This window comes from Crocuta crocuta, unplaced genomic scaffold, assembly GCF_008692635.1.
Source record: "Crocuta crocuta isolate KB4526 unplaced genomic scaffold, BGI_CrCroc_1.0 scaffold417, whole genome shotgun sequence".
Classification (NCBI taxonomy): Eukaryota; Metazoa; Chordata; class Mammalia; order Carnivora; family Hyaenidae; genus Crocuta; species Crocuta crocuta.
In genome coordinates, this window is record NW_027536463.1 from 769,484 (window position 1) to 790,117 (window position 20,634).

Here is a 20,634-nt window from a genome sequence, read left to right on the forward strand (position 1 = left end):
CACTGAAAGCGTGGACTGATCTCAGCTGTTATCCAGGAACAGACTCAAAAATTAAAACTTCTCTGTAGTCTTTTTTGTTCGTTTGTTTTGTATTATTCTGAAGTGTATTATTTTGAAATAATAGAAGCTTTAGGCCAGAAAGGTCAGTATGATTTGAGATAATGTAGAAACGTTAATTACCTAAAGATTTGGATGGAAATGTCTCTGTTAACATATACAGCATATGTTACACATAGTTATAAAACTTTTCTCTGCTTTCCTCTGATAGACTACATTAGAAACTGCATCATTGGCAAAGGAGGTAGCTACAAGGGAACAGTATCTATCACTAAGAGTGGCATCAAATGCCAGCCCTGGAGTTCCATGATACCACATGAACACAGGTAAGAAAAGCATGAAGAAAAGAGGGCAGAGCCTTTCTTTTTTATATGTGTGTTAGCAATCTCATGTTAGTCCTTTGGAATAATCTACGGTTCTATAATCATTTAACCAACTTTACTGAATTGCATTAAGCCGAGGGTTATGCGAATTCATGACTGATATTCAAAGATGAATAAATTTGCCATTAAGATATGGCCGAACAGTATCTTACCTCAAAACCTTGTGTTTGTGCAGAAGTAATGATAATGTGATAAAATATATATGTGTATATATATTTCTCCCCTCTTGTTGTCTTCAAGAAGGTACAGCCCTCTGCAGCTCGAGTGAAAGGGTTGACTGTGATACAAATAGGCCGTGGATCAGATTCTGACCTGATCCTGGGGGCTGACCATAGCGGTACACAACCTTGGTTGGTGCATGGAAAACAACGAGTATAAGCCCCTAACAAATTCTGCTACCTAGGCATCAACACAGACCAATTAAATTAGAATCTTTTAGGGAAATAATTCAGGCACTGGTATTTTTTTAAAGCACAGACAAAATTGAGGACCTCTGCTAATAACTCATGTCACAGATTGACCAGTTTTCCCATTTCACCTCTTGCCTAATGACTGGAGCAAACTTCTAATTCCTTGGAAATTAAATGTCTACACTTCAGAGAAGTGTGTTCATTATAACAGATGAATGCTATTTAAAGATGAGTAAACACAGCATCCATAGGCTCATTAGCCGGAGAGTTTTAATCATCATGGAGGAAAAACATAGATTTCTAATACCCACTAAGGAACTAAATATAGACACAGTTTTTCAAGACTTATTTAACAAATAATTTTAACAGGAACTGAAGTAGTTTAAAACCATTCTCTCTGGTTATTAAATGCATTGGAAGATTTAGTGTACCAGGAGCCACGTACCTTGTGGAGCAGTCTATCTCGTTTATCTCATTTAATTCCCCAAGAACCACATAGTGGGTAGTTTTATTAATTCTATTTTATATATGGTAAAACTAAAGAAGAAAGAGCCTTAGGAACTTTTCAAGGTCATGCACAACTAGTAAGTGCAATGGCCAGAATCTTGAGCTCAGCCAGTGTTACTGTATAACCTTTGCTTTTAACATGAAACAGGACACGAAACACTGAGCAGTAGGTCACAGGCCGTGACTTGTTTTTGCAATAATGGTGGTGACTTTGTCTTGATTAATTTGCTTTTTATTCAATTTCATTCATTTTTGAGGGGCACAATTATGCAAGATGATTTTACTTCTGTAAACAGAGATGAGTTAATTGGCCCACACAGAGAGAAAAAAAAATTAGTTGCTCCACACTGGGATCAAACCCAGGATCCGGACTAATTAACACCAGCTAGTAAGTGTCCATGCTGATCAGTTTACAGGGTTTCAATAACCAAAAAAACTAATTTTTCCCCACATTAGTTACTTATAATAATACACAAATACCTCTGAAATACAGCATTATCCTTATATTACAAAGCAAAAAGAAAACAATATAATTGTTTCATTCTCTCATAAGGATTTGCATGGTGTCTGTCCCATGATACCATACGAGGAAAACATTTTATTTAAATAGATAGATCTAAGTTTTTCATTAACAAAGAAATAGCATTTGAAATCAATCCTACTGTAGTTGAGTGCACTGGACTGACCCAGTAGAGGTCTTATTTCAACCCAAATTCTCTATGATTGTGATTCTCTGCTAGAAGAGCAAATGTGAAACAGATCTCCCTGGGAACTGGCTTCCCGGTCCAATCAGCTATTTTAACAACAAACATTTCCTTGTGATATAGAGGTTTAGGGCTGAGAAGATCTTGTTTTTTAATGAAATCTCTTTTTTTATTCAACAGTAACACTTAATCTTCATCAATTAGCAGCTTATTGGAATATCTGCATGATAGCTTACCGTTTTTTAAGTTAAGTGTTACCTACAGGTTAACTTTATGGGAAATGGAAAAAAAAAAATATATATATATGTATATCTGTCCGGAGGAGTGATTTATTGTTGACTCCTAGATTGAAATATTTTACAAGTGGCTTAATGGGAAGATGATGATAGATGATTAAATTAGTATAGAAGCTTAACCAGAAACTCAGGTGACTTGATATCTACATCTATATCCTTCATTGGCCACCAGCATTCATTAATGAAGCAGATGATGGAATAGATCAAGTTTCCTATGAATGCAGTTTCTATTAAAAGAAAAGAAAAGGTGGCTAGCCTTCAGAATATCTAATTTATATTTCAAAGTATATTTGGATATAACTCAGTTTTAAATATTTATTTCCTCTCTCTCCTAAAGCATTGCTAACAAGGACAAAGAAACACAAATAGTATATATGTGAATAAAAGTTTATTATACAGAGCCTATTGATTGGGCTTGTATGTAATAGGTTCTCATAAACCTTGGTTGAATGAACACATATAAGGGAAAAGAGCAGGGCTGGCTTCATCCCTTGATCAAGTTAGGATGCTAAAGAAAAGCAGGCTATCCCTCAGAACACAAAAGAAAACCAGCTAATTTGGGTAAAAAGCCTTAATACACCAAAGAATGAAAGGAAGAGATGACCAGACTCTTTACTCTGCATGTCCTAAGAGGGAATTTCATACGGAAAGCAGTGTATCTTTTCTTTTCAGTTTTATTTTATTAACTCCCCTGATAAAACTTTATTCATATTTCTGCCATATCTAGTTTTGATCTCTACTTTTTCTCTCTTCCTCACTTGTATTTTTACAACTAAAGCATTGACTGATTCGATTCATTCACTACTTTTCCCAGCTTCTCTTTAGCTTTACAAATCCAGAGGAAAGGGGTGTGTGTGTGTGTGTGTGTGTGTGTGTGTGTGTGTAGAACAAAAATCTTCTCTAAGGATTGTAGACTACTTTGCTAATTATTCTATTATTCCCCCGAAATTACTACTCTACTTTTTCACTAAATAAGGTTATAGGAACATTTTCCTAGGTAAATTTAGGTATTACTTTATGAAAAAAAAATCTGAAGTAAAGGTCAGTTTTGATTCTATCAGAAAAATGACTATTTTGTTAGAAATGTACTATGAAAAGTTGGAAAATGGGCAAAAATGAAAGAAAATTTCAAGCAATGGAATAAACAAATGGTATCCTAAATTATTCTGGAATAAAAGGGCTTAAAATAAGAAAAAAGGACTTCTCTTTCCTTTGAAAATTAAATACCATTAGAAATTGTGAAATCATGATAAGCTTTCATTGTATTATAATTTTTGTCAATCATATGGCCTAATGTCTGATCTTTGTTTCCCATATTTAAAAACTAATGTAGCATGGATATAAACTCTGTCTAAAAACATTTTGGAGTTTCATAGTATTTATAATACTTAGTTTCCTTGAAAATGGTTAGCATTAAGTCTCTTAAAGTAGATTTTTTCTTTTTGACCAATAATTTATATTTTCTGAAGACTTAACTATGGTGTATTTCATGTCCAAATGAAAGAATTTCATTGCAAAATATTGTTTGGTACCCAGTGAACATCCATATATATTTTATGTCACAATAACCAAAAAATGATGATTTCTAAATACGTTTCAATGGGCAGGAGACACATTTGAATGGTTTTTACTTAGAGACTAAAGTCCTTTTACTTCACGCTAACTTAAGAACCATTTAGAATTCAAGAATCGGTAAGAGTAGAAATAAAGCTTTATAGCAACAATTGAACTGAATATTGAAAAATGTAACCAGTTTTTTAAAAAAAGTGTTTAGTGTTACTCACAGATATACATTCTTCCTTACTTGTGATGTTTTTTGTGTGCAGTCTAGCAGATGAAAGCATCAGGAGGCTAATGCCACAAGAAGTACAAAAGAATAAAAGAGGCTTTGGATTTATCTGATATTGTGTTGAAATACTTTATACTAATAAGAAAACTGTAACTAGGGAATTAGAAATTTCAAATGAATGTAATGCATTACAGTCTCTGCACCCAATGACAAACTATTAGGAACTAAATCTGGAAGCACCAAACCCAGTCACAGTGAAAATTAGTCAAATTTTTGAAGAGAATAAATAATTAATTCTTTATGTTTCGTTATGACAAGGTAAAGACGACTAAGCAGAGTGAGCTTAATGATAAGTAGCGTTTATTGATTGTTGATTACTCGGTCAACTCTTTGAACTTCTCAAAACAACCATATAAAGTGTAAGATGTTATGAAGTTATGGTTATGCTCCGGGTGCAGGTAAGCTAACACTGGCTGAGAGGCTAAATTACCTGCTGAGCTCTCCAGCTGGGAAGAGAGAACTGAAATTTGAATCCAGGTTTAATGTGATTCTAGACCTTTTGTGTTACTTCATCAACCTGTTTCTCAACTGTGCAGAAACAAAGGGGGCTGTTCTTCATAAGAAAAGCAATAAACAAACAAATAATTACCTCGGATAAGCATTGTAATCGTGAGCGTTCAAGGCCCTCTGCAGTGTTTCTTCCATTCTCTCCTAGTGGCCTTGCTCAATCACGCGCTGTCTTTGAGTGGAGCTTTGAAATTGTGGTTCAAAAAATGTCAGTTAGGTTCTAGCATGATTGGCTCTTAGCATATCCAGAGAGGAGTCATTGCTAATGGTGTTGAGTGTGGGAATTCAGTTAGGTGAGTATTTATAAAATGTAAGTATTTTAAGAATGGATGAAACTGAAAGAACTTGAGTTAATATATATGAAGTCTAAGCTAGAATGATTTCTGTACTTCAGCAAAAACATACCCGCTAATTAGTAAAATTAATAGGCCAAAAATAATGTTGCATGCTCTTATACTGTAATGATTATCATTTTAAAACTAGCTTTTTGCCTTCGAGCTATCGGGGTAAAGACCTACAGGAAAACTACTGTCGAAATCCTCGAGGGGAAGAAGGGGGACCTTGGTGTTTCACAAGCAATCCAGAGGTACGCTACGAAGTCTGTGACATTCCTCAGTGTTCAGAAGGTAAATGAACCTGAATGCCGTGTGGGGCACTCTGCTCCTGCTTTCTGTAGAACTGCATCTCGCATTAAAGGTTAACAGAAACGAATCAAACCATAATAAATATGTTGTTCATTCAAACGCAACTAAAGATAATTACCTGAGCATTTTTACATGAAGTCTTAAATACTGATTATCGTCAGATTAATGCAAAAGGGTTATCAGTTTGAATTGCAACAGAGCCCGAGGCAGCCCTCTGGGGAGAGTAAAAGCTCGGGCTTCCTCTTCTACTGTCTTGAGTTCACATACCTCAAACTCTGCTCCCATACATCGCCTTAAAGGAACCCAGTGAAGCTTAGTTCTTTAAGCGTAAGGCTAATTCCATCCATCTAGCACCTGCTTCTGCAGAAATTTTGTCAAACCTACTCTGAAGTGGTTGCCAGGAGTACATGAACCCGGACGAGAATATGGGAAGGGGTCGCTGGAAGTTCAATACCCCTGTGTGCCTTTTGGGGAAAAGCAAATCTGACACACAGACTGACACTAAACACCACTGAGAATAGTATCTGAAGAGATCAAAGCAGTAGTAGCTCCTCAGCTGTCCTGAAGGCAGGCGCCCTAAGTCCACGCCTGTTTTTACCTCCTCCCACAGCATAACGGGGCAGTGTACCCCCCTTGCACTGGAAAACTGCATGCCTGACAAGAAGGAAGAGTAACCACTTCAGCACTGTATGTGGTTTCATTTTTCTTAGTCACCTGGCTCCTGAGGGCCGGGCTTTTTAGTTTTGTCAGAAACTCAGCTTCTAAAAATCCCAAGGAAACATGGATTAAGTTCTGAGAGGAACTTAGTGGGATTTCGACGTACTCGGGGGTAGGGGCTGCTGGAATGCTGTCCAACTTTTATAGTACCTGTTTGTTATTAACCACATTTTTTGGAACTATTTTTCCATAAATCCATTTAATACTAGGTTGATATTTATCACATGAGAAAGGGCATTGTTAGCATAATTGTCACAGAGAAGGCGAATTTGTTTTCTGTTGTTAGTTAATTTAAGATTCTTGACTTCATGTGCTTACTGCCAGTTCCATCTGTGTTTGTAAATTCTTACTTTCCATTCCGTATCATATTCTGTTCACTATAACTTCTTCATTGTTTTCTTCTCTTTTAAAAATAATAAACTGATCTGTGATAACGTTATGCACAAGTCTGTTTTGTATGAGTAAATCTGTAATTAATATTTGTTTTAAATTTACACGTGGAAGAAAAACCCTTGCTCTTTTGGGAACTCTCCAGTATCACAGGTTTTGGAGGTTAAAAGTCCATTGCAAGGAGTTTTGTTCATTGATTTTTTTTTTTTTTTGGACCTGAGAAGGTGTTTTCAAGGGAAGGTAACTTGGTCCAACTTTAAATAGCTTAGCATTTATGTTACCTGTCTAGTTCATGTGGGAATGTGATTCTCAGCCGTGGTTTGTAAGAACCTTCATCAAAATACACTGGTGTAGATACGAACCAACAGACAACGTAGAAAATGTGTGCTAGAAAAGAAGTAATTGGAAATATTCTATTTCCAGTTATCCTCATCACATTAGAATGTACCTCTCTATCATCCTTTAATTATCTGAGGTCACTACATCTCCCTTAAAAAAGAGCATTGCTCATTACTATTAACTGCAGATGATGCTCTTGGTTGCTGTGGCATTAAAGGTTGCAGATATGCTTTTTCTGGAAGCAATTAGAAATATGACAGTGTTAGAATAGCCCTCCTGTGAGTGAACCAACAGCATCTGCCCCGTAGGCTAAAAATATATCAATGGAGAGTGAATTGAGCTGTGATGTTTAAATTCACGTGATTCTGAATAAACCTTTAGCAGGATTTTACTGAAGAAGATCTAAAATAAAAAGCACTGTCAATAATTAATAGAAAAACAACCAGAGCTGTCCACAAAATTGGTGATACAAAATACACAAAATAATGTAGAAGTATTTTTTGAGATTTTTGTAACTATATTGAGCTCTTGACTAAATAATCATCTGAAATGTATCTGAAAGTTTGGTTTGTAAAAGAAATATATGTGATATCCAATGATTAATATTACTTTTTATAATTTAATCTTTGAAATATAATTAAAGCATTCCAAAAGAAAACAAATACTTTTATCCCATTTAGAACAATTACGTAAAGAAAATAGCATTAATATTATAATTCAAATACTGTAAAAAACTGAGGTATCTAAAATCCAATTTTTTGCTTTAACCTTAGCTTGGGATTTAAAACAAAGCAATCACCAGTTACTGGAGCAGATGTCTTTTTTAATGACTGTCGAATAGTCAAGTAAATACATTTTGTTAAATCATAATCATTATTTTTAATGCCTTACACTTAAAATTCCAAATATTTCTGCTATAACTTTATGTGTATGATTTCATATTCCATGGAGAAAGATCCTTAAAAACAAAGATTTAAATAAAACAATTATTTATAAATGTGGCTTTGTGAAACTCGCCATATTTCAAACATTCAGTTCTGCTGAAGTAAGCACCAGAATGGATTCTCAAAACAGTTGTTTTAGTTTTAGTGTGTAGAGTCTGTAAACTCATATCACTTGTAGTTTTATGATTGAGAAACAGAACACAATAGGTTTTGAGTAAGTTGGTTAGTATAATGAGAGAGATGCTAAATTAATCTTATTTATATTACAATCCATGTGTAGTTAATATGGTTTTCTACTTTCATTTACACTGGAAGTATATTTAGAAAAACCACTCTAGTTACGAATGGGAACATTTATTTAGTTTGAGTTTATGTCATCTAGGACAGCATTTTGCTTTTGTTTTCTGTTTTTAAGGGATAAACTTGTTAGAACAGTTGAACAATACACTGGCAAAAATAGAGCCCAAAGGAAATGGATCAAGAGGGACATTCCTCACCCTCTGCAGTGTTGCATAGGTCATAATTCCACCTACCGCCCTGAGGAGATGGACTTGAGCTCCATCCCTACTGCTTGACTTTGAGCTTGGACAACTTAGAAGTTTCTTACGATTCTGGAAGTTTGAAAAGTGACTCTGAGTTTAAAATTTGGTTTTCTTGAGGTACTTTTTATTAGTAATCTGATGGTTTGATACAGTAGTAAAACAAGAAACTTTTCAGGCTGGATCAGGTGGCCAATGTCCCTGCTTTCCTTCTTTCCATCTTCCAGTAGGTGCCAACGCAGCAACAGGGGCAACCTGTTGTAAACAAGAAGGCAGAGGTTAGTGAAGGCGATGTTATGAAAGCCAGGGAGACTGACTTTCTAAAATTATTGCCATGAGTCTATCTTGAAAGTATGACCAATTAGAATGCATAGGAAACAAACGCATGGGACAAAAAGATAATTAGGAAGAATGGAATGAACACTGAACTGTGGGTCAGAAGAACAGTGTTCCAGGCACAGGTTTGACATTTTCTGTTTTAGGTAAGTCTCTTAAAACCGTTATGAGCCTTGTTTTCCTCATTGCAAGGGTCAAATGATGTCTTATATGTTAAAAGTACTGAGTAAGCCAAGAATTTATAACTATATTTGTCATCCCAGTTCTATCACAGGGCACATTTTATTCCCACCCCAACAATGACACTCATTGCCTACCAGAACCTAATGTTATTCTTGCTAACTTCTATTATTTTTTTAAGTATCTCCGTAGGTTTGTGACTGAATCCATAACTCTCTCTTCACTTTGCTATAGACGTAACATACTAATTTATGTTTCTCTACCACTTTATGTTATTTTGCTTCATAATAGACTATCCAAATCTCATCCATCCTTCAGCATCCATGTAAAATCTGTTCTTTCCTAAAAAGCCATTACTACCAGACACTTAAGACTTTTAGAATAGAATGTATTATCCACAGACTTGCTACTTTATGTGATGTACAAGGACCAGAAGCATCAGCATCCCCTGAGAGCTAACGATTGATGCCTCAGTGTTGATCTTCTGAATCAGAACTTCCTCTATAACAGGATCTCAAAGTGACTTTTATGTACATTAAGATTTGGAGAAGCACTGATCTACCACACTCATTCTGTAGAGTAGTCATCTTATAGAATCACCTGTTTAATTGATACAACTATTTTTCCTTAATAAAATTAAAAATCCTAAAGTCCAGGGAAAATGTTTTATAATAATCTCCACAATAAAGCTTCATAGAAAATAATTTTATGTACTCTCATTAGAAAGGGATATACTCTCATCAACTACATCAGCTAAAGAAGGCATTATAGGTATATTCTGATTCCTCAGTCCTACACATGGGTAGAAATTGTACATGTGGATACTTATTTCTTATGTGTGACCATAGTATTATGTTCTACTTTTTCACTCCATACAAAGGAGCAAAGAATGATAAATGCCACATCATCTTCTGTGAAGATACCACGCTTGCCATTCTTTTGAAAAAGGAGCTAAATAAGTCAGTAGCCCATTCTAATGGAAAATAAAATATGATGATGCATAACATATATTGCACACTGTAATGTGGCAATGACTTTAGCCAAACAGCACCTTTATCAATATATTCCTGAATTCCCCTCCTTTATAGTTCAGGTGCTTACTGACTGTGGTCTGGGGAATCTTGGAATCACATGAGAGGAAGCTGAATAGGTCCCTTGTCTTCGTTCATAGATTAAGCTACGTGAAAAGAAATAGATGGATCAAGCCAAATGGTCTCATGTTTTAGAAAGTTACTCTAATGTCCTATTAGATGGTACAAATCAAAAGTTCAGAAGTGATTATTCTAATATTATATCCCAAATAGTTACAGATACTCATTAGGCTAAATGAATCAGTACCTTTTCCCTGCTTAGGCTAAAGTTAGATGATCAGTAGTCACACGATACAAATGATGTGTTTGGGGAAGTTTGCCGGATTCGTAAGAAAGCCAAGCGATGATTTATTCTGCAGGATGTCTGCTGTGCTACAAATCAACCTGTCCATTTGAGGAGTCTCGTTTTCAGCTAGCTGATGTGATTCAGTTTTCAGTGTGACATAAGAGGCTAGCCAGAAGAGAACTATTAATTAGCCTCACAGAATCATCAGTAGGATGCTGCATAATTATATGGGATGATACATTATAAAAACACTGAGTACAATGAGTTCAGTAGAAGGTCATCTTCTATCCTAGGCTAGATAAGAATGTAAGCCTGCCCAGGTATTTGACACGGATGTTCAGTGACTGAAAGAAGCTGTCATTACTCCTTTTAAAATAACCTTACTCTTTGAATAGTACCAGGTTTAGGTTTGAAGCTGATCTCTCAAGTTTATCTGGTCCTCACTTTGACATTAACTGTAGGGGTATAATCTGTACTCATTGTAATTTGCATATTTCCTATGTATGTGTTTGGAGAGTAAGTTGAGAGAAGAGAATTATTCTACTGTCAGTACAGACTCTGAAATCCTTTGCATTTTAGACCAACAAAGGGAAGATCCCAAGGGCCTATCTTATATTTCGTTTCTGTGAACCTTTTGGACAGTTATTGAGAAATTAGAAAGGCAGCATATGCTCCTGGTCTTGTGGTAAATTTGTATAACATTAACTACACAAATCCTACTTAAACTATATGAAGAGTTCTGTAGGGAGTATTTTATGCCATTCTTTATGGACATTAGATCCCAATTCAATGTTAAAATGGTATGTAAGTTGTTATAAATATTATTTTGCTCAACAGGTGATTTACTGTTCTTTCAATGGAATGGTGGTGTTCGTGATTTTGCTGTCAGAAGCAATTAACTGCCATACTTTAATTTTATTAGTTGAATGCATGACCTGCAATGGGGAAAATTATCGAGGTCCCATGGATCATACAGAATCAGGCAAGATTTGTCAGCGCTGGGATCGTCAGACACCACACCGGCACAAATTCTTGCCAGAAAGGTAAAATACCACCACATCGTGCTTCCCATGATTCTTTTTACAAACTGTCATTTGGTCCATGACAAACTGCTACAGAAATTCTCTTTATATTACGTTTTCTGGATAGTCTTGGGGCAGAGGGACTTCAGACAAGGTGTATGAGAACCCTGACTATACCTCTGACTAGTCTCTGCTGAGGAAACTGAGTCCCTGAAATCAGGATGATCCTAAACACAGGAGCATCAGTGGGGTGCAAAAGGGGAGCACGACAAGAAGCTTCCTCTTTCTCTTCCATGGCATGAAAAAGACAGAGATCCATTAAGTAATGACCACAGTCCAAGCTATGGGAGGAGGCATTATTGCTAAATACAAGCCAATGCTCTTCTAAAGCCACATCTTCAATGACTTAGGTAAAGTGGGGTCACATGTGTGACACCATGACATAGGTCATGCCCATAGAAAGGGAATGAAAGGTGGAGCAAACAATTCTTTGGCTGCTTATTCCTATCACATTTTGAAATTGCCAGTCTGGAGAAGTCAGGCAACCAGGTCTACATTTCTCCTCAGGAATAGGTTTTAGCTTAAACGGTTTTAAAAAAATTATGTTTACTTTGGCTCATTCCTTTCACATGAAATATTTTAGCTGAAAATAATTTCCTTATTTTTATGATAAAGAATAAAAATATGAACAATTACAAGGAAAGCTCTATTTCCAACTTTCTGAAAGGTGTTTTTCTTTATCTTTTCGTTTTTCTCCTAATTTAAATTAAAACTCTGTGTGTGTGTATGTGTGCGTGCTTAAGGGAATCTCTTATCCTTTAAGTGAGTGCAGGAGGAATATGGTAGCAATTAAAATCAAGTCACCAATCCAGGACCCTGTTAATTTAAAGGGAGGAGGGTATAGAGAAAGTGGTGTAATGGAGTTTCTCTCTTGCCATGTTGGAGGTGAGGGCATGACCTAGAAAGGCTCTATTTTCAAAATTGATCTATCATTAGTAACAGAATTATTGAAACCTAACTTTCAGTTTGAACTTTAAGCCTGCCCCAGAAAAACACCCATTTTCTTACTGAGCATGCTACATGAGGTCATGTTTACGTAATCTGTCCTTAATGGGGCTTTGTCAGAAGAGGATTCGGTTTGGGACCTCAACCAATAGACAGGTACCAAATGGATTAACTTATTAGCAAAGGGATGTATTCTATACTTATTAGTTAAGGAAGCTAACAGCAATAGTTGATAATCTGCAGTTTTTGTAATGCATAACAAGAAATCTCTTCTTTTCTCAGCTAGTAGTAGCCAAGCTCGGTGGAAAGTTATTTTGTGAGCTGAGGGGTGGGTGGTGTTTCCAGGGAGATTTACATGACACTTTTCTTGGTGTGGTTTGCAGATACCCTGACAAGGGCTTTGATGATAATTATTGCCGCAATCCTGATGGCAAGCCGAGGCCATGGTGCTATACTCTTGACCCTGACACCCCCTGGGAGTACTGTGCAATTAAAATGTGCGGTAAGTTAGGGTCAAATTTATTGCTTCCTTTTCCTCTCAGCCTGGATCTAAGCAGGCGATTATTAGTGAGACAAGTTAACAACTATTTTACTTGATGCTTTAATGGGTGTAGGCTTTAATATTTTAAGAATGCATTCCATAATTCTATCCAAGGCTTTTGAATTTTTAGAGTTGTTGTTTTGAAAGAGATAAGTGTGCAAGTGAACACAAAACATTTATACTTGTGATGAAGGCCTAAACATTCTTATGTTATTTTTAAAAATATCCACAGAGGGAGATAACAGATCAGGGAGTATGTGTAGTATCATAATGTCATTAGGGCCTTAAAAGCTCAGACCTTAGGTTTTTACCTTCCAACCCGGTATCCTTTCCATAGCTTTCCTCTAGACATTAACATGAGATGTCAACTGACTGTGAACCTCGTCTGGTGAATGACAGAGGCTGCAGTGAAAAATAATAGGTCTAATAGAAGAATCTCAGAGACATCTTTAATGTCTAGTAGCTGATCGCCACATCTCTGGCTGACCTCTTACGCAGCCTGTATTCTGTTCCAACCTGTCTTTTAGCTGCGCTGTGGTCATTTTCTATGTACTGGCCTTTACCCAGCACTCCTGAATTTATGGTCAAAGCTTCTTTCCTCTCTTGCTTTATGGTAGCTCTTTAAATCTGTATGCTTGGTCCTCTCCTCCATGATTAACTTATACATTTTTACTCTCTGAAATGATACTAGATAGTTAGACATAGGCATGCTTTAATTTCTATGGGTACAAGTCTAATTTTTTCAGGTGGATCCTCAAATGCTCTAAGACTGGTAGAATTCCATGACTTTAGTAAGCTTGATAACATAAAGATGTGCATATAGAGAGGGATGTGCAAAGACAAATAATCCACATAAGATAAGGTACTGGCACCCTAAATGATAAGTTGACAGTTATGAGGATATGGATACGCATCTGCATATTTTCCTAGAGCAGCATGATGGGCATATTCCTCTAAACAAACCTAATTTAACATTGCTCACACTGTGATACTGCCAAGGTAAATCTCTCTCCACTTAGACCTGCTAGTAAAAGGAAATGTTTTGGACAACTCAAATAGAACCCATAGAAGGAGGGTGTGTCTGGCATTTGTGAAATACCCGCAGAATCTGGTAGGCTCTCAATGTGAATGCAATGTTCCAAGGAAACTGAATCATCTGTTTGGTCCCTTAACATAAAAGAAGACCCTTGTGACAGTGTGTCTCTGTATAGATTGAGGTAGTTCCACTCACTGACTTTTAAAATCTTGTTAATCTTTCCACCATTTGACTACTTAGATACAGTAAACCAACCATTTCCCTTCTGTTTTGTGTGCGCATATGTGTGTTTTAGGTACTCCTGTAAATCGGTCTCAGGAATAATATCAGTATAAATACACACACACACACACACACACACACACGATCACCTGCATACTCATCTGCACATTCACTGTTGCCTTCCTATTTTCTTTCCAACCAATACTTGGTTATTTTAAAAGACATTGTGAGAGAAAAGAAATAAAATAAATATGATACTCCCTAACTACTAGATAGATTTCTTTTTCTCTTCTGTCCAAAGAAGTGTTGGCTAATTATGCAACTAACATGCAGTGATTCAGATGGCTTTGTTAAACAGAGATTCATGTTTATAGGATGTTAATTCTAAGAAAATGGTGGTAGAATTTGTAAGCCAAACCCATATAGTGAAGAATAAAATCATCTCAAGCATTGGGACTATTTTAGAAATATTTCATTACAGGAAAGTTTTAGTTTGCAAAAGTATAGATGGAGACTATACTTTTATTCAAATGAATGAAAGTTGATGATATTCTGTAGTTCTGGAAAGCATAAGAGATAAAGCTTTGTGAATATTCTTGCTTCCGTTTATAGCAAAGCATATAATGTAAAAGCAAGACATTTGGTGATTTTTTTCAACTGTGGGACACATTTCTATTGCTGCATAACAATTAGCCAAAACTTAGTGGCTTAAAACAATACATACTTATTGTGCCATGATCTCTGTGGGTCAGAAGCCCAGGCATGACTCAGGTGGATTCTGTGCTTAGGATCTCACAAGGCCATGACCCAGATGCCCGCTAGACCTACTGTCTCAGAATCAGCATCCCATTCCAAGTTCACTGATTGTTGGCAGAATTCGGTTTCTTGTGGTTACAGCGCTGAGGTCCTCAGCTCGTAAAGGCTGCCTGATGTTTCCTACTATATGACCCTCTCCACAACAGGGAAGTTTACTTCTTCATGGATAATGGCATAGTTTTCTGCTAGTTTCAGCCTCTGACTTCTACATCTTTAATTTTTTTGAATGTTTGTTTATTTTTGAGACAGAGAGAGAGAGCGGGAGAGGGGGAGAGAGACAGGGAGACCCTCTTGTTTTCAGCTCAGGGCATGATCTCATGGTTTGTGAGTTCAAGACCCACATTGGGCTCCATGCTGACAGTGTGAAGCCTGCTTGAGATTATCGTTCCCCCCTCTCTGCCCCTCCCCCGCTCTTTCTCACTCTCAAAAATAAACTTAAAAATTAAAATAATTCAAATAACATTCCATGGGTAAAATGGAATGGAAATAATGATTCAAGGAGAAAAAGAGCTTGATAATGTACAGTTATCCAAGAACAGGTAGGCATCCAATCACTCCATTAATTTATTTTAAAGTGTAACGTAAAAATTTTGGTTTAAAAATGGCAGTAGTGAACATATGCTAGAAATCACATCTTTTGCAGCCATTTAAACTTACCATAAAAAATGTGGATGTCGGGGCGCCTGGGTGGCTTAGTCGGTTAAGCGTCCGACTTTCGCTTAGGTCATGATCTCGCGGTTCGTGGGTTCGAGCCCCGCGTCGGGCTCTGTGCTGACTGCCAGCTCAGAGCCTGGAGCCTGTTTCAGTGGCTGTGACTCCCTCTCTCTCTGACCCTCCCCTGCTCATGCTGTCTCTCTCTCTCCTAGAAATAAATAAAAATATTTAAAAAAAAATGTGGATGTCAACATAAAAACATGCAGGAGAACATAAATATTTTTTCAAAACTCTACTAGTAACAGGAATCAAAAAAAAAAAGCAAAAACATACACACCAGCACCAACTGAAGATGACTGAACCAGCAGAATTACTATGCATTTCCAGTAACTGGCACGGAGAAGGCTGAGACAGGTGGCAGGCTGGGCCTGATACGAGCTGATTCACACAGGCCAGTGATGTGAATTAATGCCGTTAGCAGGGGGCATAACAAGGTGAGGCAGGATGTGAACGATACTGCAGAGTCTGAATGTCCAATATGTAGTGACAAATTGGATGCAGTGGGAAATGAGATAGGGAGCCAGGAAAGTCTTCGGTGTTTCCTAAGTTCCCCGGTAGATGATGCATATTTGAGAGAGATGTAACTTTGAGGAGAAACATCAGAGAGCTTTTACGTCAAGATGTAGGTGCTCGATGTCTGTGCTATTCATCTAAGTTCAGTCTTTTCTGAAGGTCATGCAAAGTCACAAGTAAATAGTGACAGCAAAAGACTTCTTCCGAACAGCAATTCCAGGGAGCACACAGGAAACACAAGGAAGATCGTCGGTCCTTTTTGCTTAGGATTTATTCAATATTTACTGACTAGCTCTTAACCCTCAAACTCTTTTCTAGATTCCAGAGGTATAGAAGTGAACAAAACACATGAAGGCCTATGATAAAATTGAAATTTCAGAGCACTAGCAAGAACTAGTAAAATAAAAGCTGACATTGCCTTGACATTGGCATATTCACACCTTTCAGAGCCCAGGTTTTGATGACTGCTATCTATTCCTTTAATTTGTTATAAAGCTGAATGAGCCACAAATTAGGTCCTGTCACTTTGCTCCCAAACTTTTAATCTTATAATCAGTGAGCATAGCCCTGAAAGCAAAGGATGAATATTGCTCATCACCTGACAAATGTGACCAGGACAGGCCTTCTCCGTTAACCTTCGCACCATATTCCTCAGAAAGTGATTTCTACCAAAATGGCAACAGCTCACAAATATCCTGGCTATGTGCCTTTTAAAAAGTATATTACGGGGGCACCTGGGTGGCTCAGTCAGTTAAGCTTCCAACTTCAGCTCAGGTCATTATCTCACAGTTTGTAAGTTCAAGCCCTGCATCGCGCTCTGTGCTGACAGCTCAGAGCCTGGCGCCTGCTTCGGATTCTGTGTCTTCCTCTCTTTCTTCCCCTCCCCTGTTCACGCCCTGTCTCCCTCTCTCTCTCTTAAAAATAAATAAAAATTAAAAAAAAGTAAACATATTACAGTTTTGACAGTTAATACCTCAGTAAAGCAGAAAAATGGTTTCAAAATTTTATGAATAGACTGTGTCCTTCTGAATGCGTAGGGACAGTATAATATGCATGTACCTAATTATCCCCTAAGAATCACTGAATCAAAAGCACAGAGGTAGAAAAGAGGGAATTGAATATTTTAAATTTGCCATAAGTCTGAATCCTACTTAAGCTCTGGAACTACACCTGATGTAGAATCCAGTGGGAAGGGGCAAGTTTAAAGCCCAGGTGCTGCATCATGAAGCTTTCCATTTCTGAGTCAATAGGGTTTCTATCTCAATCAGTGCAGGGGCTCCCTAACAGAGGGAAAATGTAGAGACCCAAGGGTAGATCCCATCTTCCAGTTAGTGATCCTCACCCAGAGAGACCAGGTGCCTACAGTTCTTCAACATCACATCCCTGTATAAAGCCCTTTGAGCAGGGTCCATGCATTCCCACCGCTCCTGAGAGAATTCTGTGGCCACGCCCGTGAATGTCATCCCATTTCCGACTCTTTTCTCCTCTACGGGGCTTTTTTCTCTGGCAACATGAGCATGTGCGAAGCAAATCATTCCAGGGGTCAGTGTCACTCAAATTCAGTTTTGGGTCAAGTCCATCATCACTATGTTGAGGTAGGCTCACTGAGTCCCATTGGGGGAATCATTTCACCAATTTATCTTGAGAAAGTCTGAGCTAAGTGAGCAGAACTGGATATAACTGAATTCTAAAATGGCTGCCTGAAGGTGCTAGTGAGTGTCTTTATCAATCTTCTCCCTTTTTGATGACCATCTTTCACATGTGTTCCGCAGAGTGACCTTTGCTCTGCACCATCCACTTCTGGGTCTACCTGGCTATATAACTTTTAAGATTTCCAAATATATGGAATTTTAAGATATTGCAAATAGATAACAAGATTGGGAGTCCTGTATATCTGAATGAAATTCTGATTTTCTTATGGTTTTCCACCATAATAACTTTATATTCTGAATAACGGTTCCATAGGTTAGTTCACTGCTTTTGGAGAGAAATAATAATATTTGTTGGGGCTAATTACATTTTTCTGAAGTGAAAATACCTCGCTGGCAATCAAAAAACTGCAATTTGGTTGATGTGTCATAGAAAATCTTCTTGATTATTTAAATCACTGGTTCACAAACTTCTTGGACTGAAGATATCTGTATACTCTTTACTATTATTGAGGACCCCAAATGGTGTATGTGAACTATATGAATGTATATTTACTGCATTGGAAATTAAAATATAAATTTAAAGAACATTAATTCATTAAAAATAATAACAAGCCCATCAGATGCTAATAAACACAACATATTTAAAATGAAAAGTAACTGTATTTGTCAGAAAAATAGGGAGAACAATGGCAGTGTTTTAGATTTTCTGCAAATTCAGATTTCTTTGCAAATTTCTTCAATGTTACCTTAATTAGAAGAAGATGGCTTCGTGTCTCATGTTTGCTTTTGCATTCAGTTCTCTGGAAGATTAAACCTCAAGTCCATCTAGGAATTTCACTGTAAATAGGACAAATGGCATCTTAGTGTGGTTATGGAAATAGCTTTGATCTCCAAAAGGATCTCTGGAACCCCTGCAAACAGCTTTTTTGCTACATGTCAGACATGTAAGGCTGGTGTGGTCCCATCAGGATATACATGGACTAGCATATACCTGCTGGGCGGTCCCATTGTTTTCTACCTCTCACCAAGAGCAAATCGCCTGGTGGGAGATTTCTATCTATCACCTTTTTCTAATTTTTCTTCTTTTATCCTGTAAGATGGTCTAATTTGCTTTTCAAGCTTTCTTTTGGATGCCTGGTACCACTATTACATTTAACTTTCAAAAACCTAGAATAATCCTAGAAATCCTCTTTCCTTCACTCCTCACATTTGACCCATCACTAAGACCTGTCCATTTTCTCTTGTATACACCTCTCAAATCTGACCATTTCACTCCCTCATTGTCTCCTTTTCCCATTAGTGTTATTTTTGTTCTTGAATATTTAAATGGGCTTCTGAGAGGAGATGAATCCATATTCACTGGTTTTCCCCTTCAATCCCTTCCTCATACTGCAAATAGAATGATAAAAAAAAAAATCTGACAATATTATTTCCCATCCCTAACACATACACACACACACACACCAGTTAAGAACCTTTCAGTGATTTCCTTCTACCTTAGAACAAAGGCAAAACAAAACCATCTTTTACTTCCCTACCTATACCTCTAATCTCATATAGTACCACATTTCCCCCGAGGTTCTTTATTCCAGCCAGAATAGCTTACTTCCTATACTTCATATTTTCTAGATTCTCATTTATATTTCCTTCACCCCTGATTTCTCTCCGCCTTGAAATTTTTTTATTCTTTTTTCACCCAGCTGACAGCTAATAACAGATCAAACTTCAATTCAATTACTATTTCCTCAATTAGCATTTCTTCATCTGACTTCTTTGACTTGGTCAAATTCCTTCATATATATTTAAACCATTACAAACCTCTCCTTCTATGTGCTTCTCAGAGTCTTGTCTTTATATTTGTTTTTGCAATTACTTGATTAATAACTCTCTCTATCAAAATTTATAAGTTCCAGCAAAGCACAGATCATGTCTCGTTTTGTGTCAGCACATTGTCTAAGACAGGACAGGGATTTAACAAACATTTGTGAATGAATGAATGTTACATTCCTATATAGTGGTAGTTTTTTCATTTGTGTGTGTGTATGTGTGTGTGTGTGTGTGTGTGTGTGTGTGGCTCCTGGGATGTCTTCTATGCTTCTAGATTTTCATATGACAACTTAGCTTTTCTCAGATACTGAAGAAGGTTTCTACCCACGAAGATTTGTTTCATACTTTCTTCCTGACACCTCACCTTATCCTGAGGTTACATGCTTCCCTGAGCTACTTTTGTTCATGTGTTTCTGGTTGTCTGGATGGGTTTTTCTTTACCAAAAAATAGACATATTTTGTCATGTATTACCTTATTTTTCTCCTCCTTTTTTTCCTTTTTTTAAAAAAATCTAGATACATATGGGTCCAGAGACATTTCATTTATTTTTAACAGCTTTATTGTGGTATAATTAATATAAACTGTACATATTTAATGTATACAACTTGATGTTTTTTTTAATTTTTAAAAAAATTTTATTTATTTCTGAGAGAGAGAGAGAGCAAGTGAGCAGGGGAGGGTCAGAGAGAGAGAGAGAGACACAGAATCTGAAGCAGGCTCCAGGCTCTGAGCTAGCTGTCAGCACAGAGCCTGACGTGGGGCTCGAACTCATGAACCGTGAGATCATGACCTGAGCTGAAGTCAGATGTTTAACCAACTGAGCCATCCAGGTGCCCCTTGATGGGTTTGAATATATGCATATACCCATCAAACCATCAATCAAAGTAATAAACATATCAATGACTTCGAAAAGTTCCTCCTGCCATTCCTCTACTGTTAACCATAGGTACTGTTGTTCAGATCTCTAGGTCTCTAGAATTTACTCATCTTGCGTAACTAAAACTCTATACCTATGAAACAACTCCTCATTTCAGAAATGGGATCTGGGCAGATCTTTGATTGCTAAAATTTCTATTGAAAGTATTGTTATAGACTGAACTATGAAC

At 37.0% G+C, this 20,634-nt stretch overlaps 1 protein-coding gene across 2 annotated transcripts in view; it reads left to right on the forward strand.

The window, feature by feature from the left end:
- HGF (hepatocyte growth factor) overlaps positions 1-20,634 on the forward strand; it is a 72,772-nt gene that overhangs the window by 12,330 nt on the left and 39,808 nt on the right. Inside the window, exons 4-7 of one of the 2 annotated variants that reach the window (XM_077748515.1) lie at positions 269-383; positions 5,197-5,339; positions 11,102-11,222; positions 12,590-12,708. In XM_077748515.1, the coding sequence (XP_077604641.1) occupies positions 269-383; positions 5,197-5,339; positions 11,102-11,222; positions 12,590-12,708 (498 nt within the window). The remainder of the gene's footprint in view (positions 1-268; positions 384-5,196; positions 5,340-11,101; positions 11,223-12,589; positions 12,709-20,634) is intronic. The other variant, XM_077748516.1, reaches the window with a different exon arrangement.